The 18,795-nt window shown below is 38.7% G+C and overlaps 1 protein-coding gene across 1 annotated transcript in view; it reads right to left on the reverse strand.

Moving 5' to 3' along the window:
• pex5la (peroxisomal biogenesis factor 5-like a) overlaps window positions 1-18,342 on the reverse strand; it is a 42,991-nt gene extending 24,649 nt beyond the window's left edge. Inside the window, 4 exon segments of the mRNA XM_035653707.1 lie at window positions 432-673; window positions 2,069-2,278; window positions 8,145-8,256; window positions 18,274-18,342. Coding sequence (XP_035509600.1) covers window positions 432-673; window positions 2,069-2,278; window positions 8,145-8,256; window positions 18,274-18,342 — 633 coding nt within the window.
• Between the last annotated feature and the right edge of the window lie 453 nt (window positions 18,343-18,795).

Raw genomic sequence — 18,795 nt, forward strand, 5'->3', positions numbered from 1 at the left:
TCGGTCTAGACCGAACTCCTTATAACATTATTTACAGAGACCCAACAGTTCCCACCATGAGCAAGCACTTGGCGATGGCGGCAAGGAAAAAAGGAAAAACTGCCTTTTAACAGGCAGAAACCTAGGACAGACCCCTCGGCTCTAGTTGGGTGGTCGTCTGCCTCGACCACATCTAGCAGATATGGAGCAACTTTAGCATCATTTAGAGTTGTGTTTCTGGACACCTTGTGAATGTAAGTGAATGCAATATTTCCTCTCCTTTTAACTCCACCAACTCCTTAGAGAAATATCTTACTCTTTAGCTGCTAAATACTCCAGTTAGTCGCTGACTTTGTCTGACTGTCTCCTGCATGAAAGTCTAATGCGCTACACATTTATCAAAACACTCCAACCTCCTTGACCTCAATGTGTACTTTGCTACATAAACGAACAATATTCCCTGCAATGGCACTGGATGTAAATTGAGAGGCGTGGAGTTGTTTAATATGGTTCTGCCTGTTGAAATACTTTATTGATCCCTGGGGTGAAATTTGTTTTAGGACAACCTACCACAGAAACTCATTGGAGGAATTTTTAGAAGAGCGCCGTCTCTCCAACTTCCATTTTCTGTTGCCATTCCTTTCAGGATTGGGGTTCAGCTCTTCCCATTTATCCAACGGTGAACCAATGGTAACTGGTGGCAGTAATAAAATAATTAGGAATAAAATAATAATCACGAAATAGACTGAATCAACAAAGGAGGCAAATTAAGTTGATTTGTTTTGTTTAATTGGTTGCTCATCACACCCTCACCTTTGATTAAATGAATCACTCTAAATCTAAAATTAATTTATCAGGAAAGTCTTATCTGTTAATGTGTTTTTAGCTTTGTAAAAAAGCAAATAAAAAGACATTTAAATTTTCCAATAATAAACATAATAATAATAATTTAAAAAGTAACTAGTTATGATTAGTTAGAAAAAAAACCTTTTAACACCAGATTACAAGCACTAATGGAATCTTATGATAGCACAAACTGAGCTTGTTGTGCGTGTCTAAACTAAAAAACAATCTGTCCACAATTCACAAAAAATAGCACATACGATTTTGCTGGTAAATGACACTAAAGTTATAATCAATCTCACTGCCATGAATTATTCACCACACTGTAGTTTGACTCACTCTGCATAAGTTCTCATTGAATACTTTAACCTTTTCAACTGGCAAATATGAAACTAATTGGCAGTTTCCTCTTAATGTCTTTTTAAGATGATTCCTTTCATTACAGTAAATTGGCAAGATCCTTCTTTGGCCTAGCTTGAGAGATGATGATAGTCCGACTTGTTGGGGTATATATGGATTGGTGGGTTGTGGGAGCTTTATGTCTTTTGAGAAACTGGGTGAGGTGGTTAATAGCAAGATAAAACAAGTCAAGGTACTGGGTGACACGATTTAATCTTTATAGAATAGATACGATGAAATACACATTTAGAGTGAGAAGTAAATTAAAGACACTGTACACTAACTACTGCATGCTGTATGAAATCAAATGCTATTGAATCAATATACTGAATGGTAACTGAATTATAACATAAAGGGCTTGTCTTTTGGGATACCACAACAAACCTTTAAGAAAGACTACTCACTGAGAAATATAAACATGTTGTATTAGAAAATATTTAACAAAATTAAATTTGATTCAAACACAAACAGCTGTACAAGAACTTTGCATGAATGAAATGCTGAAATCGGCAAATTTTGATTTAATTCAGGAACGATCTGACCAAAAGAGAGGTAAACAAAAATCTGACTGTATATTTATTGTTGAATTATTGGTGGTACAGATACATTTCATAGTAATACAGGCTATCATCTCCAGTGTATGGGTTGTTTTTTTCACTGTGTACGAGGGTGTTGCTCTTCCTCTGTAGCAGGACTTTATATACATGTGAAATAGCCGAAGGTTGGTCTGCATCACTATCACAGAACTATAATTTGTCCATAAATTGCATGTGAGGAATGCTGGGTCTATATGACTCTGTACAGCTCTTCTAAAACATTGTGAAAAAAGTTTACGGTCCATCTCTACCTGAGTCTAGTGATGCCCTCTCTGGGGTTCTCATGCTCGGTCCTGTCTGTTCAACTTCCACCTGGATCAGCTCCGTCTCATCCGTCTTCTTCTTGTGAGTGTTGTTCTTCTGGCCGTTGCCCCGGGATGACAGGGGACTCTTCCTGTCCTTGCTGTTCCTCCTGTCGCCAGGTTCACTGAGATCCAGCAGGTCCAGTGTTGAAGACAGAACTGAGAGGGAAATTACACTAGTTAAGTCTTCCTCTTTTCATAAAGTCTTTGCGTGAATGTACTGTAAATTGCACCACCAATATCACTTCTGTGTTTATTGCTGGTTCATAAAAATGCTTGAGTTTTAATTTAAATTCAACCTGTGAATGATGGTCATCTGAGTGATCTTTTTTCTTCTTAAATCTCAATAGTTTGGCTTTCAGTTTGTGGTTATGCCAAGGTTGAGGCATGTGACATATTCACATGCTTAATGTTCCCTTTGTTATAAGATAGAACAATTTCACTTTCACTGTGCTGCATGAAGCTTTGATTTTGATCTGCACATTTTCTGACTCATGAGTTGAGCTGTCAAGGGTACTTTAGCTGTCACGGTATTGCCATCAGCAGACATCTAAAGAATTTGCTGCTGCTCTTTTCAGAGAATCTAAATATACTACAGACCACTGCACAGATTGATAAGGATAAGGCAGCCCCTTGAGGAGATCCAGTTTGGTCAATTAAGTAATTCAATCTCAGGTTGGTAGAGCGGCAAAGAAGGACAGAGCCTTCTGTCAAGTGGCTCAACTTTTGTCTGTGAGCTACATGTCAGCTTCATGGCTACAGACTCTCTCACAGTGTTAAAACTCTGTGCTGATAGCCAGGTTTCAGTAAAACTAAGAGGATGTTTGATTTGAATAGGTATTGTGAATTTCTTTCCAGAAGTCTTTTGTATCTACAAGATGTCTTTTATTGTAAATCACACTGCCTATTTCTTCCCCCTGCTGATTTTTCTCTATTTACACCCACAGTTCTTTCATATTTTGTCTACTGAATTATTTCTGTGTTGGTAATTTGATTTGTTGTGGTTTGAGTCAAATTGGCATTATATCCCACAGCTGGCTGTTGTTGCCAGTTGTGTTGTCATAAATGAATGAATAAAACAAATTGTGTCAATTACACACAGAGCTTTCTAATTCTAGGAGATGTTTTCCATCTGAATGGGAAATTTTCTGTGAATGCATTTTTTAAAACTTGTTGTCTCTCCTTAATCCATTATACACGTGGCATCACATTACATTGTCAGTGTAATGCGCTTATTCTATATGAAGCACATCTGGCTGTTCAAATGAAGTTGTTTTCTATGTTTACTAACATTCAATAATGTGAGTTTCTAATGATCTTTGGTTTTGACACTGGATCTTTATGAACATATGTTTGACGAAAACCTTGTAGACCCATGGTAACACAAGTAAGTTCAGTGGGTAAGTTCATAACCTCAGTAAAAAAGCATTTTCATGCATTGGTTATTTGAGGAACCTACAAAGTTTATTTCCAAGGACCCTGACTGTGTCTTTTGTGCAATGTGAACTCAAAACTACAGACACATGACTGCATAATTGGCGTGCCGCTGTTTCATGACAACCAACTGGGAGCATTTGTTGACTGGAATCTCTGCGTAATTAGAGAGTATGCTCGTCTTCTATGCCTTGTGCACTTTAGATGACAAGTACAATTACAAATCAAGGGAGACACACTCGTGGGGAAGGTTGCCTGAAGAGTTTTCAGCATCAAAAAGAAACACAAGCTGTTCATGAAAAGGCAATGATGTCAAAAATGTTTTGGCACCCTCCAGTCTACTTGAAATGATGGGACTAGGAAGACAATTGCACAGACAAGCAAGTTTTCCTAATCAACTGGATATTTTAAAAGGATGCTTGGATAATGTATATTTATCTAATGGATAATGATTTGCTCTGTGGTGGCCAATGGACTGATGGTGAGCAAATCAGTGTCACCATTGACCATGTTAACTGGGTCTTAAGCTTTTCAGCTTTATAATATAATGACTGACAGAAAATATGGAGTAGTGAGAGGGGAGAAGACATACTAATACAACTTTCAGAGCCCAACCCATCAGATTAGAAGTGTTACTGAGTCACCAAGAAACCTTCAAAGGAGTTGACTCAAAATTATCAAACTACTTACCGATTATTTCAATATTTGACAACTAACCAAGTGATTAATGTTTCACTTTTACAAGACAAAAAGGTTTGAGGGTGAGGACTGACTGAGTTTGGGAAATGTAACATGATCTTGGATAATAAGTTCAGCTGAGATTGTGATTGTAAACTGTCCAAAATCAGAGCAGAGCTTCCGTGTTAACTATGAGAATGATGTTAGCCAGCAAACCATCTCCCATGCAGCGGGGGAAATAACATGGTGGATGTGCCGGTTGGCTGGGCTTGCTAACGTTTCCAGCTTGCAATAAAGCACACACTTTAATCTTTCACAGTCAGTAAACAATAATCACTGAATTGATCGCTGAAATCTCAAGCAATCAGTTGTGAAGAATTCAAAGAGGAGAACCGTTGTGTGACTATTGAACCAGCATGTTGGAGCAAAGTGCTGACAAAAGGGGGAAAAAAAGTTGTGAGTATTGAGGACAGAGGATTTTATGCAATGAGGGGGTGGTGATGAGAGGCTCTTCTTGCATAAATGAGGTTCAGCCTTCATCTGGATAATGATGGATATTCTCACCAGAGTGGGAAGGACATTACAGTGTTGAGGAGTGTTTTCTCAGTGATGTTTCTCCTCAATAATAGGGGAAACCAGCCGATTAGGTAAGTTTATAGCTTCAGACTCAGCACTAATTTTCTTACTTAAATTGAGCATTTGAAGAGACTAGACTAGTGGCTAGTTTTTGTAACCCCCAGATACCCATGCAACCAATGTATAATTTATGATTAAGTTTTTAAAATTACATCAACGGGCAAAAATAGTCATCCACCTCAAAATCTGACTGAAGTAAAACTGCATGCAAGAGAGAACACAACAAGATGTAGGCCTCAGGCGGATTAGCATATTTGAGCTGGTAATTATCATTCATCATTGATTTCCTTTGCTTGCTAATTCCTGCTCAGTGTTATTCAGTGCTGAAATTACTGCCGGTCTATCACAGGGTAAAAACAGATTGACAGACAATGACATCTACAGTAAAATCCACTTCACCTGCATGTCTTCAGACTGTGGGAGGAAAATCAAAGCAGCTGGACGAAACCCAAGTGAACATGTGGAGAATGTAAAACTGCCTACAGAGAGGACCAGTGTTGTACCTATTTGTACCAATTGGCAGGAATGACTTCATGTGTACATGAATTTATCCAAAACCTTTTTCTTTTTCCAAACCCTTTGCATTTAAATAACACACACTTTCCCAATATTCCACATAGATAACATTTTAGTCAGGGTCTGACCATTTGGGGAATTTTAAGATTCATGACCAATTATAGGCCTACATCATTGTCAGCAGGAGCAGCAGGAGGCATTGGGGAGACAGAAGGTGGGAGAGTTTCCCAAAACAGTCCCCCATACTTTGCCCAGCTGAATCGGCACAGTCAGTGCCCAGTTTGGAGATGACACATGTCAGCTGTGCAATCTGGTTCTGTAAATCGTCATTCAAAAGATGGTACAGCTCAGTGATCAAGGTCCCATCCATGTGGAAACCAAGATGGCACTTGGCATCTGTTAAAGTCAGAACTTTGAATTTCTCAACACACACTTTGGCCCAGATTATATTTAGATTATTTATATAGAATAATAAAGTTATAGTGATAAATGATAATGATAAAGTTACATTGCACATATGCAAAGGGAGACACACTTGAACATTTTACTGATGTCAAGGTGTTACCCTTGTGTGTATACAGTTTGTTCAGACTGATTAAGCTATATTCCAAATAAGTTTGGGTAATGCCGTGAATAGTAGTGAGTGGGTGTGTTACTCAATAGGCTAATATTATCATTAATAAATTTTTACCAATCTTACAGAGAAATACGATACAATGCATGTCCTCTGCTCAATTACCCCACAGTAAACTGTAAGGTCCCAAACTCAAGTCTCATATTATACCTATACGACCACGTGTTTTAGTGCATTTACTGGCATCTAACATGATCTAACATCTGATATGTGAAAGCTTCAGAAACAATTCGGAATATCACAAACGTTTTTTGCACTTGGCTGAAAAAGTGCATAAAGTATGAGACTTGAAGTATTCGTCACTGAAGCTTCCTTTCAACTGAAGAGACAAAGAGCCTGTTTATACGGTTGTAAGTACGTCAGTTTACACCTCACTTCGCCACTCTGTATGCAAATAAACACTTTTAGGGCTTAACTTTAATCAAAATGTTGTCAGTCAATGTCCATTATTACTGTCCTTTTTTCAGTTCAGCGGCACATTAGCCCATCGCTTTTACCTGTGCTGTCAGCAGCCCTGCAGGAGAGCTGCTGGTGCACTGTGGGATGTTTTAACTGAACTTTATGAGCAGGACTGTGGAAATCTGTTTTTTTCACATCACAGATCACGAAGAAAGGCAGTAATGCCAGAGAAAGTAAAAGTCTACGCCCTGCTACCACCATGAAACGTCTCTGCTTCCTCCAGGCACTGATAGGCTGTCAGCCCAAGAGTCACTGACAGTGGACGGCAGTAGAGGAGATTGTACCGCTGTCTAGACAACACGCTGGGAAATAACTAAGTAAGAAATAACTTAACATGTAAAGTTTCCTGAATTTACAAGAAAGCCAAGAAAACCTGTCATAGATAGTGTTTCACAAAGTTTATAAAGTTTCTCTTCATTCAAAAACTTTCAAAATTGGAGTCTCAATTGTTGGTCGAATCAGTTGAAACCGTGTGTTCACCAATATCTGCTGCTTATCTTGGCAGGTAAAAGAGCCCAAGAGAGGCAGAAATTAAATATAATATTTGTATGTTTTCATTAGTGTATAATGAAAATAAGAACTGTTGTGTTTTTGTTACCTTAGAATAAGCCATTTTTATCTACAGAGGGAGCGGGTCCTCTTCTACGGAGTCCACCATATTTAACTGCCATGTTTCTACAGCAGCCCAGAACGAACAAACCAAACACTGGCTCTACAAAGGAGTTTTGCAGTCACTGTAATTTCTCACACTCTTGGAAGGCTGAGCTGTATTCAAATAGTTGCAATCTGCAACTTCACTCCTAGATGCCACCAAGTCCTACACAATGGTCCTTTAATTGGCGCCCTTTTAATTACGTCATCTTCATCTTCTTCTGCAATGGTTTAATGACACCTGTCTGGAGAAGCCACTTTTTTTCTTGGTGCACCCAACTCCTAATATTCATATAACAGTAGTGGATGGAAACAAAGATTGCCAGTTTTCTGTAAATTCAGTTCAAACTTGTACTACACTAGGATGGAAACCTGACTAGAAAGTCTCTGAATCTTTTACGAGTATGTTACTAAACAGAGAGCGAGAGGATCTCCTACAGTGACTAATTTGCTGCGAAACGGGAAAGAAGAAGGAACCTTCATTAGAACTGGTATTGCATTGTCCATTGATGATCCCTTTTTAAATCAAGCACATAAAAGGCTGGACACGTAATTATGCACTTCATACAGTAAATACAGTAAATGAATGCGCAGGCAGCCATGCATTACTGGTTGCAGTTCAAACTTGTGGTTCCTAGAGAGCTTTGTTGTGAATGTAAACATCAGATAATATACTCTACTGCTTTATACATATACTAGTTGCTACACCAGTGGTCATGGGTACGATTTTGATTTAACAGACACATGGCACAGCTGAAAACCCTCTCCAGTGTTGTTGCCATGGTTGATAAAAACATGTTGTTAACAGGAGGCCGCATCCAATGTGTCATTCAAGGCCCTCACGTGTTAACAACCACAGTGTGGTATCACCAAGCTGTTCCTCTGTATGTTGCAGACTAATTGTAGATTTGTATTACATATTATTCTTTTGATATGGCGCCTGGTTTGTCACCTACGTATGTTTGCATGTCATCAGTTTGACACACTTTTGCAGACAGAAAAATAACTTTACTGTACCGGCTGTGTTGGAAGTCACTGGGCGGGAAAGCCCATCACACTTGGTCTCGCAGAGGAAATCGTCGATGGAAGGGCTAAGAAGCGGGCGGCTCTCTTGTTGCTCACTCACCAGCTGTAAGGGCAAACAGACAAGACAGTTCAGGCTTTCTCTCAGCATGAAAACTTCCATCATAATGTCTTCAAAGGTCCCTGGTATGTTAACTTTAAGTGAAGTTCAGCCCTTTGGTCATGATACAGAAGACACTAGAGTCCCTACTGACATCCCTGCATTGCAAAAGGGTTTCAATGTGTCTGTGTGTCATTTTAGGAAAATAACACACATTTCAGCACATCATTTATTCACAGCATCTTGACACAGATACACTGAAGTGATTCAAATGTGTGTTGATCCACTCAGCTCAATAAAAATTGTGTTTATGTGAAGAACACAGTGAAACTTACAGTACTTACTAAAATCTTTTGAGAGAGACCCTACTGTTCACTCTCTTGACCACATGCGATCATGTACTGTATATTGTAAGTCAGGCTCAGTAGCTGCTCTTTGCAAAATGATTCGTAGCTACTTGTGCCAGTATTTTTTGACAACTGGCATGTGGTTATATTGCATATTGAGTGGTAGCTGATGTTGCCCAATTGTGCATCTGCAGCCAGCTTTCACGTTTTTTTTGACAGACATCAAAACACAGTTAATGTCTGGCCATTGGTTGATGTTGAAACATCTTCATCACACAATGTCATCGCTATGTTTGCATGCACACACAAAGCACTGCAACTGGGGGAAAAAACGGGGTAAGGCAGGAAACTGGACAATGTTTTACACGTGCTATAAATAAGTCTTTACATACAGCTGGTCTGCAAATCCCAACCATATTCTTGAATCCAAACTGGCATTTTAAATATGTTAGTAATTACGTTGCTGCCTGCAGAGCTATTGTTTCTGCATTTGGACTGAGAGGACAGGTTCTGTAGTGAGATAGAATACAGGTTTTCATGTGTGTAGGCCTAAATGTGCTTGAATTTTACTGATGGTGCTGGAATCCAGTTTTAGTTGCAGTTTTAGTCAAACTTGAGTGTAAAGACCCTACACACCCACACAGGTGATTGATCAACAAACTACATTAACCAATAAGAATAATAAGTTTTTTCGTGTTGTGTGGTAGAAAGCAGACCGGACAGGAAATGACACAGATGATTGTAAACATAACCTCCTTGAATTAGCACGGCTCGTTCACATCAGTCTACAAGTTGTAAGTTACGTGACATCTCATCAAACCTCTGTCACTGTCCTTGTGTTACAGCCAGGAAACATCCCTCCTTCTCTGTTCCTTGTTTTATTGTTGTTTTATCCATTAATATAAGCAAGAATATAAACAATCAATATTTCCTGAATGAGAGGTCAATCCAGCCCCATCTTTCAAGCTGACTGGACATTTGCAACTGGAAGCAGAAACTGGCGTGATCGCACCTTCAGAAGAGGCTTAATCAGGCACGATAAGTAAAAACAGCTGTGTGGGCGGACCATGGATGGCAGGGGTTTTACTATTTAACATTTCAGATATAAGAAACACAGCTACAAACATCTTTCAAACTGCTGTTACACTGATACTTTCGTTGTTTTAAATGGAAATCTGGGATTTTTTTTTAACTTGTTCCCCATGTTGAAATGACTAATGGGGATAACATGTTTTAAATTTTGTCCAGGATTGAGGATGTACAATGCAATCATTCTAACATTGATGTAGATTAGCTAGGTAGTTACCTAGTGTGTTGCTAACATTAGCTAATTAAAAATGTGACAAGAAGGGAGAAAGTTGACCGAGGTTCTGACCAAGGCTTGCTCAGCTGTTATTGGAGCAAAGAGCAGAAAGATGACCAGGTTAGTAGAGTACATTATCTCACTGAGTGCATCCTATAGTCACCACTGAGATGAGCTGGGCTGAGAGAAACCTGATGGATGTGTCCCAAAAAATAATTGCTTAACCATTATTGCTTATCTCACCTTCCAAACCATGAAAATGCTAATCACCTTGCTTGTGATGCACCAATTTGTAGGCCTGCCAGTGCAGCTGAATAGGTTACATCCAATTCATTATTGGTACCCTGAAGCCTCAATACTCCAGGTGCAGCTGGCCGCAATTTGCCAACCAATGCTTCATGATTTGGAGGTGAAAACCAGTTTTGTCCCAGTGAAAGGGTAAGCCACCACCACTGTTGTCAGCCTGTGCAGCGTGTATATAATGCTGGCAGCGACGAAACATGACATTTGCTATTGTTGCTCTCCAGGCCGTGCTCGCAAGCAGAATTTTAATGAAGGTGCTAAAAGTTTAATTACCGAGCAAGAATGGACTGCACACAACCTGCCATATGCTTGATATGAAAGATGCTGAATGGGGTTTTCATAGTGTGTCTACGCTGTATGTGCCCTTACAATTATAAATGTATAGTATATTCATCCTGTATTATACTGTGGCATTATAGTAGCCATTTAACAATGACATTGGCTTTACACCCTCATTGTCCCACAGATCCCACTGCTAAAAATAATAGTAATTGCAAACAATGGCACAAAATTTTCTTCCTTTAAATATTTTTTTCTTTTCTTCTGACCTTATTAACCCAATAAAAATATTGAAGTGCGAACCTTTGCTGGAAAGCTCAAACTGCACAAACTGAGGCATTCAAAATGAGCATACAGCTAAATCAACACCTCTCTAAAAAAGTTTTAATTAAGGCTGAACCTTTACAAACATAGGATTTATAGCAAGACTTCTGTATTTGACTGCATTGGTTTTAGCTTAGTGTACTGGCAACTGGGTCTGTATGTGACTTTAGTTTGTCAAAAAAGTCATTCACACAAAGAAATGTACAGTATGTTATCCCACATGGTGACGTTACTTATGTTTGGGTTCAATTAAACTCCAGAGAGGTCTGACTTCCTGCTAAACCTCTTATGAACAAAGAACATTACAGTTAAGCCGCAATAAAATAAAACTAATTATAATTTATGAGGTGGATGTTATGAATTTTGCTTCATGCATATTTGAACAACAGAAGTGTTTTTTCACTCGGAATAATATCCAATAGTTGCTGCACAAAAGAAAGAAGCACAAACTTTTGCAGAAGAGAGAAAACCTTTGAAAAAAAAAAAATATATAAAATAATGATGATGATAAATAATATCCAGAGGAAGGGGTCATTATTTGGTAGAGTTTGCACTGCGCTCCAAGAACGCTGACCCAGCACAGGTAATTAGAGTTTGTGCACTTCTGGTGTCAGAATAAAGCTTTGGTTCATGGCAAGTCTCACAGTGTGAAGTAACCTGATTTCACCCTCTGCTGCTGCCAGCCCATGCATTTTCCCCCAATTTTGGACTACAGCGACAAATCATAGGATGGGAAAACACAGGGGTTGACTTGTTTTTAAAGACTGAACTTATTCAGTGATTTACACTCTGTGCTTGTTTGGGAAACGTGTAATTGAGTCTGAGTGAAGGCTGAACCACCATTGACTTATTTACAATTGTTAGTGTTGTGAAAGATATAGATTCCTCATTTCATCTTGGCTTCAAAATGTCATAAAACCTGAATAATAACCACTCAACCGTTGGCTTTTAATGGAAGAAGTGAATCATCTCAAATGGCTTCTGCCGCTTTAATTTGAAGATTTTTACGCATATTCAACTGAATAACTACGTGATTAAAATACCTCTTAACACATAGGTAGGAATGATTAAACTGACAGCCCTGGTAGAGAGAGAAAAGAAGCTCTTGTCAGTCAGAGAAAACAAAAACAGCATCAAAACACCACTCTATTAGCCTGTGTTTGTGAGTACTATGTGTTTTTTTTTCTTTGAGAATTGTCTTGTTTTTATAAAATAACCTTATTATTGTAACCATCATATCTCATTATATGGATCTGGTTCATTCACGCATGCAAATATTTTAACAACTAACATTAAAAATGATTAAAGACTATTCTAATTGGTTTTAAGCCTTATGTGGCGAGCTGATGCTTGTCTGTCACAAGATAATTAGAGCACTTACAGAAAATTATCCTGCAAAATGTTTGATATTCGATTAATTGTTTAAGTCATTTATTAAGCAAAAATTAAAAACGTCTGTTTTAAACTTCTCTAGTGTGACAATTTGCTGTCTTGTATCCTTATAAGCATGTATTACAAATCAGGAATTGCTGGTAAATACGTTTTCTTACGGGTGCCAGCTGTTCCAGCGTTGTATTCTTTTAAATCTCTAAGCAATATACAAGTAGCAGAAGTATATTAGTTTGTTATGAAGTAAAATGCAAACACACTGCTGATACATTATTGATATTGTACATTGTTTCTGTTTTGTTGTGTTTTTGGATTCTGTATGGTTTTGTGTTGTAGCTCCATCCAAACAGCTTCTTAGCTGTTCGTTCAACATGAATGCCAGCTGAGCTGTATAAATGTAGTGTATGCGCTTTAAAACCTCTGGGAACCGAGGACTGGCAGGAGAGAGAATCTCTTAACAATGTGAATGACATTCATAAATGCATATGCTCGCAGTGGCTGAGTGGATGATAACCAGAGAAACAGCTGTCAGTGAATAACAATTTTTGTGATGCTTGCAAAGCATCTATTGAGGACATCTGAGAGTTACTGTCTGCATTAAATAGAGGTGCACTGATAAATCTCATGTAGTCAGTGTGAAAATTCCCCTAACGATAGTTGACCTTGGATTTCTTCACTCTGTATTTTTTGAGCAATAAAAATGTCCTTTGGATGCAGGCTTAAGCCTTCCCTGGTGAGTCACTGTTTTTGATGTTGGGACTGATTGACTGAAGGTCAGCACTGCCAAAAGAGCAGCATGCTAGACATTTATAGCATATCATTATCTTCAAGTGATACATTGAATTCATTAAATAGTCTTGAGGTTTTTAGAGAATAATGACAGATGTTGACAGAATGCTGAGTCATGTTCACTGCTGAAAGTTGGCAGTGTTTGTCAGAAAAATACAACATAATGTTTAGTTGTGAAACAAGATTTTTATTTATGGTAAACTTCAACCAGCCTGTCCCATAATTGGCTGAAGACGCTCCTAAGTTTAAATTTCTGTGTAAAGCCCCTGTATAAAAATGATGAATGCCACCTTTGCCTAATGGAGCGTGCGTTCATGAGAACTGAAAATTTGCACAAGTATATCAAACCATTCCAAGAAGAAGTCCGCAACAGAGACAGACAAAAGAATACAAGTAGTCTGAACCACTTACTTGTAACTAAGACAAAATTCAAAATAAGAGAAAATTGCTGAAACGTCCGCAAGTTCTCCTAAATCAGTTGTACAAGCCACTTAAGAACAAATATGTTTGTACCAGTGGTTCTAGCATGAGGCCCAGCGTCTCAGGTACTCAAGGGATGGTAGAGCACGTTAAACATGTTAAACATTAGCATGCTTGCATTGTCATGTGAGCATGTTAGCATATTGATGGATTTAGCACAGAGAACTGCTGTATCCAAGCACAGCCTCACAGAGTGGCTAGCAGGGCTGTAGACCTTCATAATGACTGACACAGTGCTTTAATAATGGCTATTTTTAATAATGATAATGAATAATAAAGCGCTCACACTTCACTGCTACGTTAGGCCTGAAAGTTAAGTAATATCTGTAGGAATCAAGGATATATCTGTACATCACTTCTAGGCAATGTCCTAATGGAGGTCACTGTGTTATCCGCACTACACACTACATGATTGTCGTGGATGTTCTTCAAAGCATTTCCTGATTGCCATTGGGGCCAATTTTAAATAATGGGTTTGCAATGATGAGACTCTGCATTTTCCTCTTCTAATCATCCAGAAAATGGGGACAGAAGATCTACCGCATTCATCTGGGGAGATGCGTCAGGCACTTTGGTAGCAGGTAGCATGCAAATGCCAATTATAGGTTCACTCTTAACCCAAGAGAGCAGCTTTCTGAGCTCCTTGCCCATTATTCTCACTATGAGGAGGGTTACCGATTTCCCATACTGCTATTTTTCCTCCTGTTACACCTTTTTGCTTCTCTCCTATGCAAAGCACTTTGGCACTTTGTTTACCATTGCTTTAAGGAGTAATCTAGAAAATTATGTAATGGAAAACTTCAGCTAATTGTGCCGCTTGGGCTTGACTCCCAGAGATCTCTCAGATGTTGCTGTTAAGGGAACTGTGTACCAGTTAAACTTGACAGAGCTTTGAAGGCGGGGAGGTTGAGGTGAGGACAGGAGGAGGTGGAGAGGATGGAAAACACTACATAAAGGGAAAAGTGGATAAAAAATATCAAAGCAGTTGTTAGATAAAACCTGGGGGCTGTTAAAGAATGTTGTCCTGAAACAATAATTACAGCCAACATCTTTCAGTACTTGTGGGTCACATGAATAGATGTGATCAGCAATTATATCACAGTTAACTCTTCAGCATCTGTTAAAAAAAAAAAAAAAAAAATATGCTAAACTGTGTTTTCTTGATTCTGATATCTTTGTAAATCTTCTCTATTATGCAGCAGGTTGTTTACTCATTACAGTTGTGTTGAAGCTGTTATTGTGGGTGGCAATGAACTGTTCCATGTACTCCCACGGGCCTGCATACTGGAGTTCAGTTAGCTGGGTATTTTATGACTCATCATAATGACTTTCCGTGATTTGTCCTTAGGCAGAAAAATCTCAAATTAAATTGTGAAAAAGTATAGCGACGACTACTGTTCTTCTGTTCACAAACATACAGTTTTATTGTAATAGTTTTATCATTGAAACAGGACCAAATAGGGCATTTGTTCACCAGCCTTATCCTTTAAGCAGAAAATCAATTCTACATACAATAATACAATCCTTAAATTCCTAGTAAAGTGTGGTTTGATTTTGCACAGATTAAGTTATGTGTTTCACAGCTAGCAGCACATTTACTCTTTAGTAAATTTGGGACATCTGAGTTGAAAATTACAGTAAGGGTTGTCTTCACATACTATTTTCTCTTCCTCCTCAGTGGCACCAAGGAATGGGGGATGACAGTTAACACAATAATAGATAGTTAAATGAAGTCTTGTTTCATGCTGCTTCCATTTTTTAATGTTCTCGGCTTTCTTTGAATTTTCCCTATCTTCTCAGAGATCTTGGACTGGGCTGAGACTTCTGACTCTGTGAAGCCCTTTGAGATATTGTGTGTGATATTGGGTTTTACAAACTTGACATGTGGCGTGATGAGCCACAGCCTGTCACTTAGCCTCTGTCACTTGCTATGTGACATCAAGTTTGGACATGATGCCCCTCAAACTGCATCCTCAGCCACTGGAGAGCATAGCAATCATGAGTTGTGTCTGGCCACATGGAAACGACGTTACGTCAATTTTGTGTTTGCTTTTTAAATGGTTTTAACCAAGCGATAGGTGACTCATAGAATTTTTTTACATAATGAAAATTTTTTTTCCTGATGCTTGCTTTACTCGCCCTCTTGCTAACCCGGCATAAAATATTTACCAACTGCTCTTAGCAAAACAATGCTGACTTGCAACAGCTGCTTACTCCGGAGTGTGTGCTTGCATGTGATGAAGAGTTTGTGTAGTGCATACAACGGGCCGGTCTGAACTGTGATCATTTTCAAGATTTTGGTTTTTGGAGGCATCCCTGTAGTTTGTTGTTGTTTTTGTGCTACAGTTCTGAGCCGTCACTTGACAGCGATGACAGGTTTGCAGGTATGTTAAAGGATTACAAGCAGTCTACAGCATTTTACTGTAGGCTAATAAAACGTGTTTGAAGCCTATTTAAATGTCATAACATTGTCATCAGTTTGAAAACGAAGCTATTTTTCTTCGTTTCTAAAACACAGAATTTTAGAGTCACAGTGTTTTTAAATGGGATGTGCTGTTCTACTGAAATAGCAAGGATTTTAATGTATTGCCATTGTTTGGGGCCAGGCAGTGTAGCCTCTTGTTGCCTCTTGTTGCAAGACCCTCGCGTTCACCTGTTAGCAGCAAAGCTTCAGTCAACCGATTCATTGATTTAGAATCGTATCATCGACCTATTAATGGTACATTTAAATAAATCCAGGCGTCCACGTACCTATGTCGGTAAATCTTTACAGCCAATATAGTGCGTATATTCCCTTTATCATGTTGATTGTTTAAAACAATATAACTTAGCTTTTGGCGTGTTGGTTTTTTCTGGTTGGATTGTAAGATAAAACATACTTAATTGTCGTCAAGGGGAAATTTGGGAACAGGTAACAGTGCTACACACAGCTGCACTTAACTTAAATAAAATATGTAGCCAACAAAACAATACACTGGTACACCAAAGACACATACAACAAAAATTAGAAAAGATATTTAAAGTGTTGCACATGCCTTGTGAGGGTTGCAGCTATTGTCACTTTATACATAATTAGTGAAAAATGCAATATGAGTAAATGTAGTTAGTAAGAGATCCATAATGTTAACAATTTATGATAGCCCTGGTCATGAAAATACGCACACTATATAAATGTCTATTAAAAACATTGTTTATGTTTAGTGCATTATGCAAATTAGTGCAAATGAAATCCGAGTTTCTAAAGGTGCCTTTCCTTTGTTCCTCTGTTGAACTGTGGTATCTATCACTGCATGAGCATAATGGAACTCCTCAATGCAACTCATTATGTAATTCCTGTGAACCAGAAGATTTATCCTGAAGAAATGCCTTTTCTGATATTTTCTGAAAACCTTCATAACCTGGATAATGATTTAATCACTACTGTGCTGTAAGAATCAGACAAGGTGCAGTAAAGTGCACATGGTTATGTTTTTTGTCGATCCTGTCACTGTGTTCTCTGAAGGATAAAAGTATGGATTTTTGCAGGTGGTTAAATGTTATAAACGTGTAATTATAGGCCCGTTGTGTCGATAATATTGATTTTTCTGAAAAAGCAGAATCTTCAGGCAATCTAATCTATTGTGTTTATTCAATAGATGCACCGGAAGAAAAGGCTTGAGGTATAAGTGCATTAGGCTCCTGACATAAAGTATAAGATATATATGCGAGGAAACTACTAAAGTTATTGTAGAGAGCAGTTCTTCAGTGACTTGCCATACAATAATTCAAATTACGACAAATCATGATTTACACATTACAAAATGAACTATATACTTCTAATAATATACAAGTCGTATCTTGTTTGTGTGAACTCAGCAGCTTCCATTTTGTCAGCAAAAGTGCTGAGGCATAATGAAAACTCTTCCGCTTGACTGGAAGCATTATCTTGGTTGTATGACATCTTATCAAACCAAACATTATATTAGAAAGTCAAACAAGTATAAAGCATGCTACATGTTATTAAAACACAGACAGATATACAAGAGGACACACACAGCAGCAGACACACACACATACTGTACAAAAGCAATCAAGCACAGAGCAAGAAAACTCATATTTAGCATCTGAAGCACCGACCCCATCCAGCTATAACACTTAAAAAGCAAAAGAGGAGTGAAAAGCTCAGCAGCAGGTAAACAGTAATTTGCTGCAGTATTTTGTTCACAGAGGGCTCAATCAATAGCTCAATGCCATGCTGTGTAGCATAGCATTTTGGAAATGCATTCATACACTGTTTTGTGCGGAGGATTAGCTGCTTATGAGGTGTAAAAAGTTTGTGAGAGTTTTTCTGACCTGATTTGGAATGGGAGAGGAAATGTGTGTGACCCTCTGGTTAATCCCCCCCCCCCCCCCCNNCCCCCCCCCCCCCATACATACAAAATGCGCAAATAAATGTTAACTTGAAGAGCACTATGAATCTTTCAGAGGCTAATTTGAAAAGATAAAACGTAACGTGTAATTGCAGCAATTTGTGGCTGCTTCTGTAGATCATAAAATCATTATTCACTATTTGTGTAAGTGTGGCGATGTAGTAGAAGGGTTTTATACCCCATAGAGCAGCTGGAAATGAATTGTTGTTGTTTCTATGTTAGATACAACAGTCATAAGGCTTAAGTAATGAGTTAGTAGACAGTGGAGGTCAGTTATAGGACACTCAAAGCTTTGCTATTGTTCAGTATGACCAACACAGGAGGACGTTCCACTTGGAGGCAGGGGAGGAGGGCGGAGAGAGGGTGGGGGTGGGGGGTGTTCTGAAATGGTTCTGCCCACCTTGGTAGTCACTGTGAGGAGGGGCTTCCCTTCTGATGACGCCTTACTTGGTATCTCCTTCAGGACCATGGCAACAGTCTTATCTGCAGCCCTAGAGTCTTTCCCCTACAACAGTGAAATCAACAATGACTTGTGTCAGGACAGTTGGACAACTCAGTGCTTTTTGCCCCTGTCCAGGGCATCTTACAGAAAAGACTTTACTTTATGATGATGGAAATACTGTGCGGGGCTGTCTACGGTAACACAACATCGACTGAAGACATTTCCACAAGACTATGGCAATGAAAAGAGGATCACTGCACAATGTAGAGGGTTGACTGTAGACAGTGATGATCATGGTTGTCCACAGTAGTACTTATCCAGTATTTATGATGACAGAATATCATACAGAGCTCATTACACAGACCATATTATTTACTAAGCGTTATGTACAGTGTGTGGCAGATGAATATCCTGTCTACTGGGGAGCTGATGCTTGTAATATATCTCTGGTTGTGGTAGTTGCAAAGCCACATTAGGCAT

The sequence above is a fragment of the Morone saxatilis genome, unplaced genomic scaffold (assembly GCF_004916995.1).
Source record: "Morone saxatilis isolate NCDOM2014 unplaced genomic scaffold, NCSU_SB_2.0 Contig12, whole genome shotgun sequence".
Lineage (NCBI taxonomy): Eukaryota > Metazoa > Chordata > Actinopteri > Moronidae > Morone > Morone saxatilis.